The sequence below is a fragment of the Piliocolobus tephrosceles genome, chromosome 4, assembly GCF_002776525.5.
Source record: "Piliocolobus tephrosceles isolate RC106 chromosome 4, ASM277652v3, whole genome shotgun sequence".
NCBI lineage: Eukaryota > Metazoa > Chordata > Mammalia > Primates > Cercopithecidae > Piliocolobus > Piliocolobus tephrosceles.
In genome coordinates this window covers 33,052,757-33,071,574 of record NC_045437.1, presented here as the reverse complement: position 1 = coordinate 33,071,574, position 18,818 = coordinate 33,052,757, and the positions used below count along the sequence as shown (strand labels likewise).

General features: G+C 39.8%; 1 protein-coding gene across 2 annotated transcripts in view; it reads left to right on the top strand.

The window, feature by feature from the left end:
- The window catches only part of ADAMTS12 (ADAM metallopeptidase with thrombospondin type 1 motif 12), a 371,764-nt gene that overhangs the window by 207,443 nt on the left and 145,503 nt on the right, over positions 1–18,818 (top strand). For both annotated transcript variants that reach the window (XM_023216585.2, XM_023216586.2), the window contains exons 4-5: positions 14,470–14,666; positions 15,726–15,809. In XM_023216585.2, the coding sequence (XP_023072353.2) occupies positions 14,470–14,666; positions 15,726–15,809 (281 nt within the window). The remainder of the gene's footprint in view (positions 1–14,469; positions 14,667–15,725; positions 15,810–18,818) is intronic.

The window sequence follows — 18,818 nt, the reverse complement described above, 5'->3', positions numbered from 1 at the left end:
AAGACAGTGTGGCGATTCCTCAAGGATCTAGAACTAGAAATACCATTTGACCCAGCCATCCCATTACTGGGTATATACCCAAAGGATTATAAATCATGCTGCTATAAAGACACATGCACACATATGTTTATTGTGGCACTATTCACCATAGCAAAGACTTGGAACTGATCCAAATGTCCATCAATGATAGACTGGATTAAGAAAATGTGACATATATACACCATGGAATACTATGCAGCCGTAAAAAAGGATGAGTTCATGTCCTTTGTAGGGACATGGATGCAGCTGGAAACCATCATTCTCAGCAAACTATCGCAAGGACAGAAAACCAAACACTGCATGTTCTCACTCATTGGTGGGAATTGAACAATGAGAACACTTGGACATAGGAAAGGGAACATCACACACTGGGGCCTGTCATGGGGTGGGGGTAGGGGAGAGGGATAGCATTAGGAGATAACCTAATGTAAATGATGAGTTAATAGGTGCAGCACACCAACATGGCACATGTGTACATATGTGACAAACCTGTATGTTGTGCACATGTACCCTAGAGCTTAAAGTATAATTTAAAAAATAAATAAGAAAGATAAGATGACCTTAATAAGCAAAATGTGACATCATTATAAAGGAGAGCTGATATCCCCTGATCACTTGGCAAATAGAAATAACTTAGAATTGGGCAGTTTGAAATTATCCAGGCTATTCTGAATTCTCAAAAAGCTAGACGTTCATTCTTCTCTCCACAGATTTGTTCATCCTGCTTACTCAGTTGGCTCTCCCTTCTCCTCCATCTAGTTGCATTCTGCACATCCCAGAAGACCTGCTTACCACCCTAAGAAGTAAAGCTATTCCATCTTGTTAGGAATAACGTTCAAAATCCTAAGGAAAGTCAACACTCAAACAAAGGATTCTTAGCAAAGCAATTTTACTTCTGCGCAGAGGGGTGCCTCCTTAGCCAGTCGCCATGAGAGCATATCCAAACAAAGGGGCATGAGAGTCTTTATTCCTGAAGCAAGTCCTGCCCCTGTACCCTTTCCCCATTGGCCGGGGTCAGGCTGTACAATCTAAATTAATTCCAGTTGGCTAAACATTTGGGTTTTTTTAGATAAGGTGGGCACATAAAAGAAAGTGGAGAGGAAAGGGGAAGGGGCGTCTGTGATAAGCTAGAAAGTCCTCTTTCCAAATAAGGAAAGGAATGTGAGCCGGTACTAATAAAGCCTGGTATTGTGGCATGCCTGGGCATCTAACAAAGGCAAAAAGGAAAAAAAGGAGAAAAAGGGAAAAAGGAGGGGGTGCTATGAATTAAAGAATCAAAGATTGATCAGGTTATTTGAAGAGAAACCTCAGCATATCACACAATCTGCTTCTCTAGATAGTGAGTCCCTTAATGTCAGTTAAGTTGCTTTTACTCATCTCTGTAATTTCTGAGCCTGGCATGGCAACGGGAAACAAACAGGTGCTCATTGAATTCAGTTTACCTTGATCTCTTTTTCCCTTTAAATGCCTCTCTTCACTCTTAGTGACATTTAATCATTTATCATTTGTGTGATTCTGTTTCTTACGTATGACTTTTGTCTCCTCCGATAAATAAGAGAACATCTTGAGATTAAAAGGCATTATTTGTACCTTATCTTTCCGTAGAGAGCCCGGCAGTTTCTGAATACATACACAACACCTTATGCCTAATTAAATATCACAGTTTAAGTATATTGAATTCATTATCCCATTTTTGAGAAGAGGACATTCCAGAACTCCTATTTTTAAAGACTAGCGGCTTTAAACTACATGTTAGAGAGAAGTTAGAGAGGGAGATATGTAATAAAAAGCTTTTTTTCTTGGGCTAACAAGGAATTAATGGAGTGAAAGAATTAGACAACAAAATTTAGATGCTTAAAATGTATAGTCCAAAAAAGCAAGCTGAACTGTGAAGAACAGCATTTCACATTGACCATATTAAGCCAAAAAGAACTGCCTAGGAAACTCTTAATAGCTTCAAGAGGGCAGGAATGGGCGGAGGCCCATAGGTGAAGCCAAGACTGGTTTGTCAGTATTGATAACATCACAGAGGTTATGAAGCTTTAGTCAATATCTCTATTGAAAAAATCAACTCAAACTTGAACCTTTCCATAGTTTTTCTAGTCTTGGAAGCCGCCTCCCAGTGCAGACTTACTTCCCTTCCTTTGATTTTCCTGGAAAGCCAGCTGCATGATGTCAGGAGACTCTTGCTGCCCTCGCCAGCTGTGACACTATCCCTGACCTCTATCTCTAATTAGATGAGGGAAAAACCAACCACACTGCCATCAAGGATCCAGTTAGGGTCCCAGAAAAGAATCTTCAACTTGTATTATTGTCAAACTTCATTTAACTGGAATGCTTTGGACAACTGAAAGGTTTTGGACAATGGAATTTCTGGCTAATTATAATTTATTAATTGACAGTCAGAAAACCCTGATTTTGATAACTCCAATTACAAGTACTGAACCATTAACACCTTAATAATCACATGTTAGTGATTGTGAATCCGTGATTAAGGATTGAGTCTCTTTAGGGACACTATGGGACTTGTCAATGCAGCGATTAAAGTGCAGGAAATTGGATGAATCTGTATTCAATTCGACATCCACCATCTACCATGGATGTTACTTTTCTTTTTGGTGACATATACATAACAGAAAATTTACCTTTTGAACCATTTTTAAATGTACAGTTCAGTGGCTTTAAGTATATTCTATTGTTAGACAACCATCATTACCATCCATCCCTCTCCAGTTTTTCCATCTCCCCAAACCCAAACTTTGTACAAATTAAACAGTTTTTCCCATTTCCCTTTTCCTCCCCTACTCCCATCCTCTGGAAACCAGAGTTCTACTTTCTGCCCCTGTGAACTGTACTACACAAGGTACCTCATGTAAATGGAATCATACAGTATTTGTCCTTTTGCTACTGATTGGTTTCACTTAGTATAACATCCTCAAGATTCATCCATTTTGTAGTACGTGTCCAAATTTCCTTTGTTTATAAGGCTGAACAATATTCTGTTGTATTGTATATATGACATTTTATTTATTCGTTTATGGACGGGAAGTTACTCTTTAAATCTCTATGTCACAATTTACTGATCGCTCTCTCTCTCTTTCTATTTCTTCCCCTCTCTCTTTAAAAAAGAGAATGAAAAAATAATTGATAAAAATTTCTTAATTGAATTCTGCTTTCTTGTCACTTTGTTCTAGTGGGTGAGTAACTAGGCAGCCATTTCACAAGGTGAGGGTAAGGATAAAACAGCCAGGCTGGTTAAAGACAAGGCTGTCCCTAATCAGAATTAAATAAACTTTAACTGAAAACAAGAGGAATTAGAGTTTTGATCTATTATGGACCTCATCTCTTTAGTTGCAGATAGGACTGAAGAAAACAGAATAATAATACTGTGACTTTACTATGTGGCAAGTAAGGTGCTTGACTCCTTTCTTACAGCAATTATGTGAGTCTGACTTTAGGTAAAATACCAAATAACTAGGAGACCCTAGATGGATATCCAAGTGTCTTGAGCTCCAAACAAGTGCTCTACAATACAAATATGTGAGTCACAATGCAAGTCACATAAGTAATTTTCAACTTTCTACTAGCCAAATGAAGAAAAGGAAAAAACAAGTGAAATAAATGTTAATACTTTTCCTAGCTCAAGATAATCCAGAATATTATTATTTCAACATGTAATCAATATACCTTATTAGTGTGATAGTTCACATTCTTTTTTATCATATCGAGTCTTTGAAATCTAGCCAGCACATCTCATTTTGTATATAGCACATTTCAAGCTTCCATCGCTGCATGTAACTGGCAGCCGCCATATTGACCTGGACTTCTCTAGACCAAAGTGTTCTTTCTTTCACCGGAAAGTGCGTTCCTGTGGCTCTCTGTGTTCAGTCTTTCCCTTTATACTTTATGTGTCAGTAGTTCCTTAATAGAAATGCTGGCTCTGATTTTCTAACCTTTTTACTTGTCAGGTACTGTCATAGAGGAATGGCTGGCTTATTACCAAAAGGGTAGTAAGCCTTATTACCAAAAGGGTAATTTTTCTCTCCTTGATTTTGCATGTTTCCCTAGGTCTACTTTTCTGCCTTTTAAACAACCAAGAAATCAATGAAAACTCAAATTGCATAGGTTTATATTTCTCAGTAATTATATAGGTTACTGTGTGATTGCTCTTGCTAGAGGAGCAATTTAGATGGTTGGGAGAATAGCCTTTAGTTTTTATGTTATGAGGTCAGACATTAATAAAAGAATTGGAGAAGAAATTTGAATTTTTAAATTGCTTTGGGCAGTATGACCGTTTTAAGAATATTGATTCTTCCTATCCATGAGCATGGAATGCTTTTTCATTTGTTTGTGTCATCTTTGATTTCTTTGAGCAGTATTTTGTAATTCTTGTGATAGAGATCTTTCACCTCCCTGGTCAGCTGTATTCCTAGGTGTTGTATCCTTTTGGTGGATATTGTGAATGGAATTGCATTCTTAATTTGACTCTCAGCTTGGATGTTGTTGGTATATAGAAATGCTGAATTTTGTACATTGATTTTGTATCCTGAGATTTTGCTGAAGTCATTGATCAAATCTAGGAGACAGTGGGATTTTCTAGCTATAGAATCATATCATCTGCAAACAGAGATAGAGTTTGACTTCCTCTCTTCTTATTAGGATACCTTTTATTTCTTTTTCTTGACTGATTGCTTTGGCTAAGACTCCCAGTACTATGTTAAATAGGATTGGTGGGAGTGAGCATCCTTATCTTGTTCTGGTTCTCAAGGGGAATGCTTCTAGCTTTTGGTCATTTGATATGATATTAGCTGTGGATATACCATAGGTGGCTCTTTATATTGTATGGTATGTTCCTTCAATGCCTAGTCTGTTGAGGATTTTTAACATGAAGGGATGTTGCATTTTATCAAAAGCTGCCTCTGCATCTATGGAGTTGATCATGTGTGTTTTGTTTTTAGTTCAAACAGAACATTTTAAAAGCTGAATGAATAAAATACTATTTTTATAATAAGTTGGCATGTAGGACATTGTATTTTTATGAAATTAGATAATTAGAATGAATTGTAAATATGCTCATGTGTACGCAGGTATGCAATAAACTTGTATCTATGTAAATATAGCCATATGTAAATATGATCTCTTTCATGTTCTTTAAAATTGAAGTCTCATCAGTATGGAATTACTTTGTTGCTGTCTGTTGAAAGACAGAGCAGATGGTTTCTCAGGGTCTCTATGATATATTCTCTAATTATACAGAATTTTTACTCTTGACTTTGAGCTTGATTATTGTTGACTCACCAAGTTACTGTTTGTCAATCTGGGAGTATGGGAAGAACTTAAATCTGTTTATGCCCTGCAGTCAAGTTGGTGAAATGAAATATCAAGCAGTTATGCGTGAGCTGGGTGTAGCAGTAACAGAGATATTTGAATTGCAGGCTTCTGACTAACAGACTTGCTGACCCTTTGATGACAGTGGAGAGAGTGTTACTAAATAAGCAGTCCAGTGGGAATCACCCAGAATTTTCTTGTTTCATTTAAAAGAACATATGAGGTTTCCAAGTATAGTGTCCACTTTCCCTCTCAACTAAACCTTGGAACCCTCAGTTCTCTTAAGAAGATACACATAGGACTCATGGGACTATTTTCTCCAGAACAAGAGTAAATATGTGACTTCTCTGAAAATTCTATTTTTGGAAGCCATTGTGGGAAATCAGTCTTATTCCTATGTTAACAGACTGAAGGTAGTAAAAGAGAACTCACTGTTTATTTATACGTAATCAACTTGCTGATCTGAGGGGACAGATCGAATGCTGTCACTTGGAGATGAAAGCAGCTCACTCGTAGGATTACGGACTCTGAGAAGAGATAGTGCCTCCAAACATGAAGGGGAGAGTTAAGTCATCATGTCACTTACTTAGGATAATATGGGTTTTGGGTGGCAGAAAATCTCACATAAGATTGATTTATTTAAAATATTGTTACTGAGTAGAAGGAATTATTCTAAGTGCTGGGGGTAAAAGGAGTGAACAAAACAGACAAGACAGCCCTCTTCTATTCAAGTTGAAAAATACTTTTATTTTTCTCACATATAAATGGAATTTGGAAATAAAACATCCCAGGTTTTATCTCCATAATCAGGAGATAAACCAGCCTCCTTTTATTGTCTGTCTTCTATATTATTCCATCTTCTTCAACATCTGGCATCCACTTTGTTGAAACCATCCACATTCAGGCCAGGAAGGAGGCAAAGGAAGAGAAGGGGCTCTGCCTTCCCTTTAAATTCTGAAAGTTACATGTAGCCCTTCCCCTTGTGTCTTATTGGTCAGAATTTAACTGCAAGGGAGGCAAGGAAATTTAGTCTATATTCTAGGAAGCCATGCACCCAGAAAAAAATCAAGGAGGAAGAGAGGAAGAACAAATATTGAGGACAACTGGCAGTCTAACACAGTCATCATAAAGGAAGGCACAAATTGCCTCAGGCATGTTCAGTATTTGACCTGGTAAGTTTTAAGGACTTGATACAAACAACAGAGAAGGGTCTGGGCCAGTGGGATAGGGACACTGAGAGGGGTCTCACCTTAGGATAGTCCAGATCTATTTAGACAGCACTAATTCATTTTTTATCCATAGGTCAATAGTTAGCCTTAGGTTGGTATGAACGTTAAGAAAAGCCTCTCACGCAGTTTGCACTGTATTTATTGAGCACATACTACACTTGTAGGTCTTAGTGAGTAATCTCTAAAAGTGCTGCCAGGATGTGTAAGGAGGTAGACATGGAGTTCCAGCATGGTCTTGTCTTTGGAAGGTCCTGCTGAAGCTCAGGACCAGCCCTAAGTAAATGCTAGCATGACTCCCTGCTGGTCCATCACCTATCTTTCCACAGATGGAATATAACTCCGTTTTCCAAGAGACTTCTCTTCCATGTCTCGCCTGCTTCCCTAGTGGCTCTGTTTAACTAACAGTATTTCTGGTCCGGCAAGATGGAAACTGTCCTTAAGACCAGGGAGAACCTTAAGAAGAAAGCATTGTGTTCCCACTCTATGGTTCCTGGATAAGACTTTGCTCCCCTTCATTTCCATATAGATCACCATAGAATGACAGGCTTATAATATGAAAAGACTTTAATATTCATTGAATCTCACTTCCTTCCTGAGCTAGTATCCCCTAAAAGTTGTATTTTTTCCAGCGATGTTCCTCAGAACACTAGGTATTAATGGGACCTCTAAAAACAAAGTGAGACTCATTGTCTAGAGAGCTTTGTAAACATGTACTAAATTTCCCAGCAGGAGAGTCACAATATAGGTAGTCTTTCTTTTATAGGTTGGTAGAAACTTTATACCCTACATGAAATGTAACTGTGCAGGAGTAAACTCTTTTTGAACCCTTGCAGCAATGGCCAGCTCACCATTGAGGACATGGACATAGAAACTGTAAGAAATGTTTTGGGAGGCTTGGGTGAAGCGTGAAAGTCCCTGAGTTATTCCCTAGTCCTCAGTCATGAAGCTAAGGGAAGTGTGTCAGCAGAGTTCTATCGACGTCTAAGCATGCTGGGACTCATTATCCACTTGGTTGATTACTTCATTTTTTGTTTATTTTACTTCTGCCCCCAGCAGCCTCCTCCACATCTGGTCTTCATTGTGAGAAATGCATCAGCACATTTCTATGAGAGAGTGTGGAACAGAAAAAAGTGTGTGGGGTCAGACCTCAAATCAGTGGAATTTGCATTACAAATGTTAAATAGATAATTAACAAAATAATAATGGATTTAATATAAATTTAATGGATTTAATATAAATCCATTATTATATCTAATATAAATGTATAAATAATGGATTTAATATAAATTCATTATAAATTCTCAACTCATTCAGATTATTGACTCTCTGGAAGGATTTTCAAACATACTTTTTACTTATATTTGATGTAATTATGTTGGTATTTTAGGAAGAGTCATGTGTCCCAAGTGATCTACCATTTCCATCTTTTTGACATATTCTGAATGAAGTGAGTGCAGTGTCAGGCAGGACCATCCAGCCTTTGGGAATACATCTCTTTCTTTCTTTCTTTCTTTCTTTTTTTTTTTTTTTTTTTCAGGTGCTTATACTTTTTGTCCATACCCTTAAGCTGGGATGTACTTGTTTTGGGGATCTAGCAGTTTCTAACACTTAGACTCAGGTTGCTTTATTTCTTTCTTTAAAGGCAGCTGTTTGTACTTCAACAGTGGCCAGTTTTGAGAAATGAATAGTCTATTACTTAAGTGTAAAAAAAATTTCTATGCTCACAGTTAGCAAGGTAAACTTTTTGTGGAGTGAAAATGAGCTTCCTACGGAGACCCTTCAAATCTACCCAAAGCTGGCCTGGGGAGTTGGGCCCCTCGGGCTGCTCAGCCGTTGTTGCTAATGGATGCACACACCTGCACTGGTGTTCGACTCTGCTGGGGAAGGCCACAATGACCTGCCAAGAAGAGGGTCTGGGTGCAAGTGTGTGGTAGCCCTAAGTAAATGCTAGCATGCAGCAGATAGCTCACAATTATGCCTTGGCAGTGGAAAGGTGTGTTTGCCCAACTCAGAGAACACTAGAACTGGAAGAACCCCAGAGATGGTGTCATCTGGTGGTTTAAAGATGCACCATGTGGAATCTCCTTTGGGGCCACCCACCACACGTCATGACCCCAGCAACTTTGGAGTTCATTCTCTTCTTTACTTTTTGCATAATCTTTGTATGAAGGAAAGGTTCCATGACTCACAAAAATAGGAATTCGATTCAGTTTCTTCATTAGACAGGGGAAGAGATAGTAATATTTGTCCAAGGTCACAGGTGGTTTGGGCCAGGCCAGTAGGCATGGGGAGTGAGCAGCTATCAATAGTGGGCCTGGATAGGACCTATTAGTCTTAAGATGCTTTCCTTCTTTTTTCCTGATACGATCTCTGCAGCCCTCAACCCTGGGTCCAGAACATCTTCCCTGAGTAGCACTTGTCTGAGTTATATAAAGAACAGAACATTGTCTCCAGAAATCTAGTATCAAAAGGTCACCTACCTCCTACTGCACTCCTAGACAAATGTCCTTCATGCATTGCTGAAGCCTGGTGGGGACCTGGAGGAGTAGGACTCAGCTGGTTTGGGGTCCAACTTCTTCTATAGATGATTTTTTTTTGAGTTGATCCTTTCCATTCCTCATGCTGAAAATTTTAGGCAGGTGATCCCAGAAATCCCATCCCCATCTCCATGCTGCTAAGTTAGATAAGATTCACACTAACCCAGCTAAAATGCTGGTCCTGCTGCTTACTAGCTATGAGACTTTGAATAAACTCTGTAACCTCTCTGGGCCTCAGCTTTCTCATTTTAAAATGGCAATAAGATTTACTACATGTTTTTATTGTGAAAATTAAGATAAATGATCAAATCCAAGAGTGTTTAGCACCAGTTGGGCTCTTGATAGGCACTAGATCCCAGGTGGCTGTTAGTAGCTATGTTGCTGTGTTGTTGTCCAGGTGTCATGTTTCAGAAACTTTGCAGAGGTGGTGAGAAAGGTGGGACAGTTAGGGTACTAGGTCTCACTTGTCTGGAAGCTGCAGTGTGGGCTGGAGAAGATCAACTTGATAAGGTCATCTTGGGAGAAGCTGGATCTCAAACAAGGCAGTAGTAATTAGTGGCCAATTTCCAGTTAGTGGTCAAGCTGCATTGACTGGGCAGAAATCCTTCTCTGTTGAAAATCTGATATAAAGTTGTAGAAGAGAATCCAGATAAGGGAAGGGTTAGGCTGGAGGCAGAGCCTTGAGCAATTTTCTAAGTGGAATAGACAGCCTCCTTGCTCAAACTGGAAACTACTGGCACGTTAAAAAGCACTCCTGAATGTACTGGAAACTTTGTAATTTCCAGAGTCTTCCGCCATCTGTGTTCACTTTCTTTGCTCCCTAGCACTACTCCAGGTTCCTCCATGTGGCTTCATCAAGATATGATCCTTGCCTCTCTGCAGTGGACACTGACTCAGAGATCAGCAGTAGGTGAAGGCTCTGCTACCTGCAAAATCCCTAAAGAGAGAGAGCTTTGTGAAGAGCTGCCTGCAGTACTTGGGGAAGGAAAAAGTACTCAGTAAATTGCATTTTCCAGGGATCTTCTAGGACTTCTGTTCTGTTAGTGCTCAGGCATACTGAACACCTCAGCCAATGCGGGACAGACATCTGTACTCTGTTAGCTTCCATTTAGGAAAGTCAGTTCTCTGTGTCCTCTCTCAGCACTGGAAATTTTCCTTACTTAAGCTGCCCAGTTGGCTGGATTTCTCTGCTTGAAAAAAGCACATCATGGTCTCAGTGGGGATAATTCCTTAAATGAAAAAAGTCATCAAATGGAAAAAATTGACAAACCTGGCAGTTCTTTGTGTATGGTTCATACATTGGTTCTGATTCATCTTCAGTTCTTCGCTTGTGCATTTGGTATTTACTGCGTGCCACTTTTGCCTGTTATGGTATTAGGATTGGGGCAAAGGCCAAAGAAGATGTTTTTCTAGCCCTTTAGTTGCTTAAAGCCTAATTAGAAAGCTCCTTAAATAACAGGAAATTATAGAAATATAAAAAGTACTCGGATGAAGTGTGGCCAGAAGCTATGCCAGCTGAGAAGAGGGGTCTCTAAACGCAGTGATGTGTATGGTGGGGAACAGTCAGGCGAGCTTCCTAGAATCATCAGCCCCTCACCTGACCCAAAGAACTAGCTGTCTTTGTCATCAGCTTTGGAGATAAATGTGTAGGGCTGATTTCTCGTACTTTCTGAAATTGCTTAGTAGAAACAATTCTTCCATCAAATCTGAGATTTCACTAGAACTCTGCAGAGTCATTCCACATATATACAGTCCTCTCCCCCAGCTCAGTCCTGTCAAGGCCCAGTTCAGATCCTACCACTTCCGCAAAGCTTCCAGCACTATCTATAATATAACTGATATTTCTCTTTGGGAATTACTTGAACCCCAATGATGGCAATTTTTCTTGTGTTTATGTCTCATCACCCAGAAATAGATTGGTTATTGCGTAAAGTCAAGGATCACGTCACATACTTCTTTGTCTCTATTCAGTAAGTCAGGCCTTGCCCAGAAAACCTATTGTATAAATGTTCGTTGTTGCTGTAGTGAAATCACACAGATGACTGAATCTGTCATTTACTATGTGACTTTAGGACAATTACGTAATCTTTTTGAGCCTCAAGTTCTTCATCTATAAGATGGTGATCATAAGAGGGCTTATCTCATAGATTTGTTGGCACAGTTAAATGAGGTATGGTGCTATGTGCTTAGTATAGGACCTGAACTTTAATAAGTGCTTAATGTAGGTTTTGTTGAAAAAGTTTACATAGATACATGCCTTTAGCAGACCCCATCTCTCATTTCCATATTTCCTCCTATATAACTGTTTACTACTGAGTAACTACCTATTTGCTGAAAAAATGAAAGTAACTTGGACTTTAAAGATGTCTTCAAAAAAAAAAAACAAACAAACTTGTGTGTTAGTTAGCTCAGGCTGCTATAACAAAATGCTATAGATTGGGTGTCCTAAACAGCAGAAATTTATTTCTCACAATTCTAGAGACTGGAAGTCCAAGGTCAAGTCCAAGATCTATCTCTCTCTCTCTCATATATATACATTTACACACACACACTAACAGTGCCTATATAGAGAAAATAAATAAATATATATATATTCAGTGCCTATATATAGAGAGAGAATATATATATAGAGAGAGAGAGATGCATGTATCTTCCTGCTGTGTTCTCATCTGTCTCCTCTCTCTGAGAGAAAGAGAGGGCTCCGATGTCTCTTCCTTTTCTTATAAGGACACTAATCCCATGATGGGGGCTCCACTGTCACAAATTCATCTCAGCCTAACTGCCATCTAAAGGCCCCACCTCCAAATACCATTACCTTGGCTTCAACATCTGCGTCTGGGCAGGATGCAAACATTCAGTGCCTAGCAACTCTCTTTGTCAACACTGAGAGATAAAAGGTAGAAAAAGGGGAGAGTAAAGAAGAAGTAAGTAAAGACAGGACTAAGGGAAGCAGAGAAACTACTTCTTTTTTCTACATATTTCTCACCCATGACAGCTTCCTGCTAGCACCTAACAGTAGATATCTGAGGGTGAGGACAGAGGCTGCAGCCAGGAGCGCAGGACTCTGCTTTAATGAGGGGCTGTGCACCGCACAGTCTTTGCCTGCTGAGGTGAGCTGAAGCCTCTGTGAGGGGACCGGCACCCAGGGGAGGGAGGCTGAGCCTGCAGGGGCCAAGGGAGAAGAAGGGCTAAGGCCCCAAGGGCTTTGTGAGGGCACTGGGTGAGAAAACTGTCTGCCAGTCACCCCCACACACAAGGTCAGGACGGCGCGGAGCAGCCTCCGGGTTACAGCAGACCTGTCCCCGCCCAGCAAGATAGGAGGGGCCTGAGAGAAAGATGGGACCGAATCCACATTGACCCAATTCCTGTACTCAACCCAACCTGTAACAGCCCTTTCAGAAAACACCAACCCACGTGGGCTCAAAGGGGGCTGGCTGCTTGGCTTATCCAGAGACATCTGAAAGCAGATGGTGGTTTGAAAACTTTCGCATGAGATTCAAAAAAGGGACAAAAGGCTGATGGGGGAATAAGGGAGGGGATTCAGAAAGTTAGAAACCATTGATAAAATCTTGATATTTCTTACGGAATTCATGCTTCCCCATGCAAAGTGAGTGGAGAAGGAAACTAGAAAATGGTTCCATTCAGATGAGGGGTTAACCATCTCCCCGTTTTTAAATCTTCACAGGACTTCCCTCCAAAGTTTACATAATCCCGGATTATTTCTCAGAAGTGTTATATCAAAGTACAGCATTATTATTTTGAAGTAAAACTCACAATGCTAGAGTTTGAATTTATTTAGACCTATGATGATGTATCATTTCTTTTGTCAATATCACCAAACGTGTTCTAACTTCATATGGACAGTGAAACTGAGGAACCAGGAAGGGTTACACACAAATCAATGTAAGCAACTCCCACAGCCTAGAGAGCACCAGGGGAGAGGGCAGGATATGGTGTTAGTTGTTCCAACTCAGGTTCTGAGGCGGGGCCTCAGGAGGGGGTGTAGTTCTAGATGTTTCAGAGAACAGGACCAGAACTAACAAGGAGGAATGACGGGGAGGCAGGTTTCAGCTCAATGCAGTCGAGAATTTCCCAATAGAACAAGATGCCCTGTGAGTTGTTGAGTGTCCCCTCCTCCTGCTGAAGTATTCAAGTTCAGACTGGATAGCCATTACCCAAGATTAGGAAGGGGACATGAGGTTTGCCACTCTGCTTCGATGTTCTGCCCCTGCCAGGGGCCCCGGGTGCAGATGAGGGAGAGGCAGGAAGTGTTCGTGGCTGTGATCCTGGTAGGAATCTTCAAAGACCCAGGCGCTGCCCCTGTATCAGCCCAGGCTTCTTTCTTTACTCTCTTCTGGTCAGCCTGTCTTTCCTTGGCACCCTAAGCCATTCTGAGCCCACTGGAACTTTTTAGACTTGACTTCCACTTGGGTTAAGTACTTGCTTCCTGATGTGTGAGGTAGCCTTTTATTCATTTTGGTTTTGAACAGACCTCTTTCAAGTTGGAACGTGCTCCCTACTTACAGTATTCTGGGATTTTGCGAATGATTCCATGAAGCTATTGTCTGACTTTCTTTGTCATTCTATAGCCTCTCCTAGATTTCATCTTCCAAACCATGACCCTCATATATCAAATCCTTTTCATACTAAAATCTGTTAGTCACCTTGATAATTTTGCTGTCCTTCTTTGGATCTTTTCCACCTCTTTTTGTGCCATCTTCAAGTGGAATGCCTGGAACCTTCGGCAGGTTTTCAGCTTATATATACTACAGTTTTTTACATGTTTACTCTGTAGGAAACAGTGTGGTGTATATTTTTTAAAATGCATGATTTTAGGGCATAGAAAATACTGAATCTTTTACTGACTGATGGGCTGCGCAGCTTTGGGAAAGTTATTTAATTAGCCACTTTGAGCATCAATTTCCACATTTGCAAAATGGAGAGAAGAATATGTACCTAAGTTATTCATGAGGATAAACAATGTGGCATTTTAAAGCCAGGTATATTGCCTTGCACACAGTAGGCACTGAATAATTTAGAGGAGGAGAAGAAAGAGAAAGTTCCCATTGTTGGTTATGTCTTTTCAATAGTGGAAGACATCATTTAATGTAGTAGGTAATAAACACTTTTATAGTACTTTTTGAACCTCTCTGTAAGATTCAAATTTCTCTTGGTCATATTCATTTAAATTGGTCTATTTCAGTCATGTGTGTAAAGACATTGCATTTATATTATTAAAGTAGATTAAATTTATGGCCTTGCATCTTTACAAACATAAGTAGATAATATATGAGACATATACAGAGGTAGACCGTTGTCTTCTGTTTACTGTTTAGATAGTGTTAATATCTCCCAGAAGCAAGAGCTATGGCGGGAGAAGTGGGAGAGGCACAACTTGCCAAGCAGAAGCCTCTCTCGGCGTTCCATCAGCAAGGAGAGATGGGTGGAGACACTGGTGGTGGCCGACACAAAGATGATTGAATACCATAGGAGTGAGAATGTGGAGTCCTACATCCTCACCATCATGAACATGGTATGCCATACTACATGGGGGCTGGGGCAGCTGGTGAATAGATATCATTAGAAATGCTTACATACGGCTGGGCGCGGTGGCTCACGCCTGTAATCCCAGCACTTTGGGGGGCCAAGGTGGGTGGATCACGAGGTCAAGGGTTCGAGACCAGCCTGACCAGCATGGTGAAACCCCATCTCTACTAAAAATACAAAAATTAGCTTGGCGTGGTGGCGGGTGCCTGTAATCCCAGCTATTCAGGAGACTGAGGCAGGAGAATTGCTTGAACCCGGGAGGCCAAGGTTGCAGTGAGCCGGGATCGCGCCACTGCACTCCAGCCTGGGCAAAAGAGTGAGACTCCATCTAAAAAAAAAAAAAAAATGCTTACATAAATAAGAAAGGCCTTTTTTTGGTCCTTTTAACTTATTTTTGTAAATATATATGTGAAACTAGTACCTGCCTAAGGATGAATATGGATGAAAATTCAGGATAAATTAGTCTTTCCCTTAAAATTGTATGTTCTGGGAACATTTTATCATTTATTAGTTACATATTTCTAGTAGGTATTTACCAAGTGACTCAATCCTTTTTGTGCAGCTTTGTCTCATCAGTTTACGTTAGTAAACCAAAGGGGTAAACTGAGGCCAAGAACTAGAACATAATTTCCTCAAAGTAGTTAGAAATATAATTGGAATAAAGTTAGTGACTCCTAATTTAAAGCTTTCTATTTGCATTATTGATGTCGTCTGTCTTCAAGAGGATGTAAGTCCTTTTGAGATGGAAAAAGGTATTTGCCTGAGTAACTGATAATAAAAGAGGAGAACACTGTGGGCTGGGTTAAGAAAAGAAAAATGTTAATCCCTCAAACACACAGCCAAGCAATCACCCTGAAAGATTGTCTTTAAATATTGTAATGTGGAATAAGCCATGGGCACATTTCACTCTTCTTAGCATACCACTAAACATTTCTGACCTATAAGAAAACCTTTATTTTATGTGCATTACAATGCTATTATCTCCTCTGGTGTTTATTTATTATCTCTTCATGTGGAGCTAATGGTTTTCTATTTCTGACCCTAGGTCACCGGGTTGTTCCATAACCCAAGCATTGGCAATGCAATTCACATTGTTGTGGTTCGGCTCATTCTACTTGAAGAAGAAGAGGTAACATTTTCCCTTCACTGTTCTGCTATATATCCTCACACTTCCTACCTCCTTTTTTCAGGGGAGTTCTTGGTAGACAAGAAAGAGGGTACCAGAAAGTGTTTGGAAGTCCATTGAGAAGGAAAATATTATTTCTGTGTTATTCTCTTGGGAATTCAGTGATACTGAGAGGGATATGGATATGGATATGGATAACATTTCCAAAATATACGTAGTTGGAATCTCTTGACAGTCATTGCATCTAATAACATAAACATAAGACTCACCACAGTCACCAAAGATGTTCTGCAAAAGAAATAGACTAAATCATGACATGGTTGGATGGTTTCAGTAAAAGGTAAGAAAAACATGGAAATGTTGAACCTTTGATACTATTAATTTACTTCTTGCATATTTAACGCAAGTCTCTCAGATTTGGGACTTCTTGTCTATCTGCACATTTACCTTTGGAGATTTCATCTATTCTTAGAGACTTACATTTATATAAATATAAGTCTTATATAAATGTAAGAGATTTATATGTCATCTATGTCCTGAGACTCTCAATTGATATCTCCAACCAAGATGTCTTCGTTGAGCTTCAGGCTTGTATCCAATTACTTACTTGAAATCTCCACCTGAATGTGTCAAAGTCCATTCAGTATTGAAAACGTAATAAATCCAGAAAGGAACCTTGATTACTCCCTGCCTAAATCATCTCAATTCTGCCACCTCCATTCCCCAAATCACCACCTTACCCAACAGTACTATTATGCATTGGTTATATAAGCCCAGGAGATATTCTTGATTCCTTTTATCATATCTTCCACATCCAATAACAAGGCCCACTGTGGTCTTACTTCTAAAATATGTCTCAAAACCACCTAGTGTTCATCATCTCTGCAGTCATCACATTGTTTTGGCCTTATCATATCTTGCATAGGCTACTGCAGTGAACTCCCAAATGGTTGCTTCCTATTTTCAGCCTTGGCATCAGAATTCATTCTCCATGGATGATCATTTTAAATGCAGCCATAATTGATCATTTTAAATACAAACTGAGGTGCTGCACTGCACAAAACCCTTTAATGGCTTTCTGGTTCTTTTTTAGAACAAATTCAAAATTTCTTACTGTGACCTGTGGAGACTTTCATGATCTTGCCTCCATCTGCCTTTCTGGTCTTTGCTTATGTTACTCTCTTCCTTGTTTCCTACTCTCACACTCACTGTCTATGCACTTGTGGTTCCCAATGCCTGAAACATCCCTCTCCTGGTTCTGTACATGACTGGCACCTTCTCATGCCTCATGCCTCATGCTCCGTAAATGCTCCATAAATGCTGCCTCTTCAGAGAGGTCTCAGTGACCAATTCATTCAAAGTAGACCCCTCTTATTGCTTTTCATCACAGAATGATGGCAGTCTCAGAATTCATCATGATTCTGTGTATTTGTTTACTCTTTTTTTGCCTATCACACCTCTACCAGAATGTGAATTCCATGAGGACAGAAGCCATGTGTCTTTTTTCTGTTAGATCCCCAACACCTAAAACAGTGCCTGGGATACAAATGAATGAATGAAGTGAAATGTAATGAATGGTAGGACCAACCAACTGATGAAATGCCCTTGCAATCTATAGAGCTTAACCAGCAGCTGGGATATGTAAAGAACCGCATCATTCATCTCTCCATCAGCAAGAGACCTGCAGTCAAAATGCCAAGGGAAGGCTTATTGTTTTCTTGACAGGAAAAGTCTCCATGATCATGTGTGTTAGAAGTTTATTTTTAAAACAATCTGTGGAGTGGGGATCCATTTTTTCTTCTTTCCCCTGTAACCCCATCTCCCTTTGTCACCTGAAACATACTTTGGGTATCTTGGAATACCAATGGGTATGTCATTTCCCTTCCTGTGGTCTTTTATTAACATGAAAACTATATATCCTTTCAAGGTTTAAAGACACCTCTATGAAAATGTAACTGGTTGTTTACCATTGATTGGGGCACAGATGTGGTAAAGTTAGATGTTGACATGTAGTAAATGATAGGGTACAAATGGTTTTTGCCTAGTAGAGGTGAAAATGATTTGTGTCCAGCAGAGAAGATAATTCTGAAGATGGTTGTATTGGTTGGTGGAACCAGACCAAGAAAAATTGATGTCTAATTTTGTATCTAACTTAGCAATCTCATTCAGCAGTTCTCCCCCACTGGCTATAGCTGCATCAATTTTTTACATCTGCCTTTGAACCAGCTTTGCCATCTAGCCTATCCCCTCATTAAGGAACCAAATTATCTTGCCTGTCTCCTCGCTAATGAGTTAAATACATCTTGAACATGTGCTCATTATATATTTATATGAGAATTGTGTTTTTGACTTTTGAAAAGCATGCTTTGATACTTTGGAGAAAAAATTTTCTTTGTCATGCTGGTTGAACACATAGGCATTCCTAGATACAAATGTGAAGAAACATTTAGCATTTTCAGACCAAAAAAAGAAAAACAAAGAGAAAGCTACTTCTGGGAGTAAGAAGGAAAAATCCTTGGGTTTGAATTGCTGTCATATAAAACAGAAGGAAAAATCTTGACCCTCTGTAGTCCCAGCAGCACCACTGGTAGGATTTCATAATGTGGCTTCCATGGATCAGGCCCCTTTAAACTCCACATCTCTTCATTCCTGAGAAATAATGTCACCAGGGCATCTCCGTGGCATGTTGATGCCAGTGAAGTTGTTTGAAGGAGCTTGATTGGCCACTGCCCCCTGACTCCATCACAGTCACATTGTTTCTCCTCTTCTCTACCAAACTGGTTTTGCAAGTGTAAAGAGACACACACGGCTTGCTTCAGGAAGCCATGACTCTCTACCTCCCAGTTGCCAAATATTATCCTCATTCAAGCTTTTATGGAGTCTCTAATTGGTACAGGGTTCACAAGTTAACAGCAGAATTGCAGTCCACAATTCTCATTTTCCTAACTCCTAGGAAACGGCTCAAGCCATTCTTCACATGTGTGACTAATAAGCAGCCCAACAACAGACAGC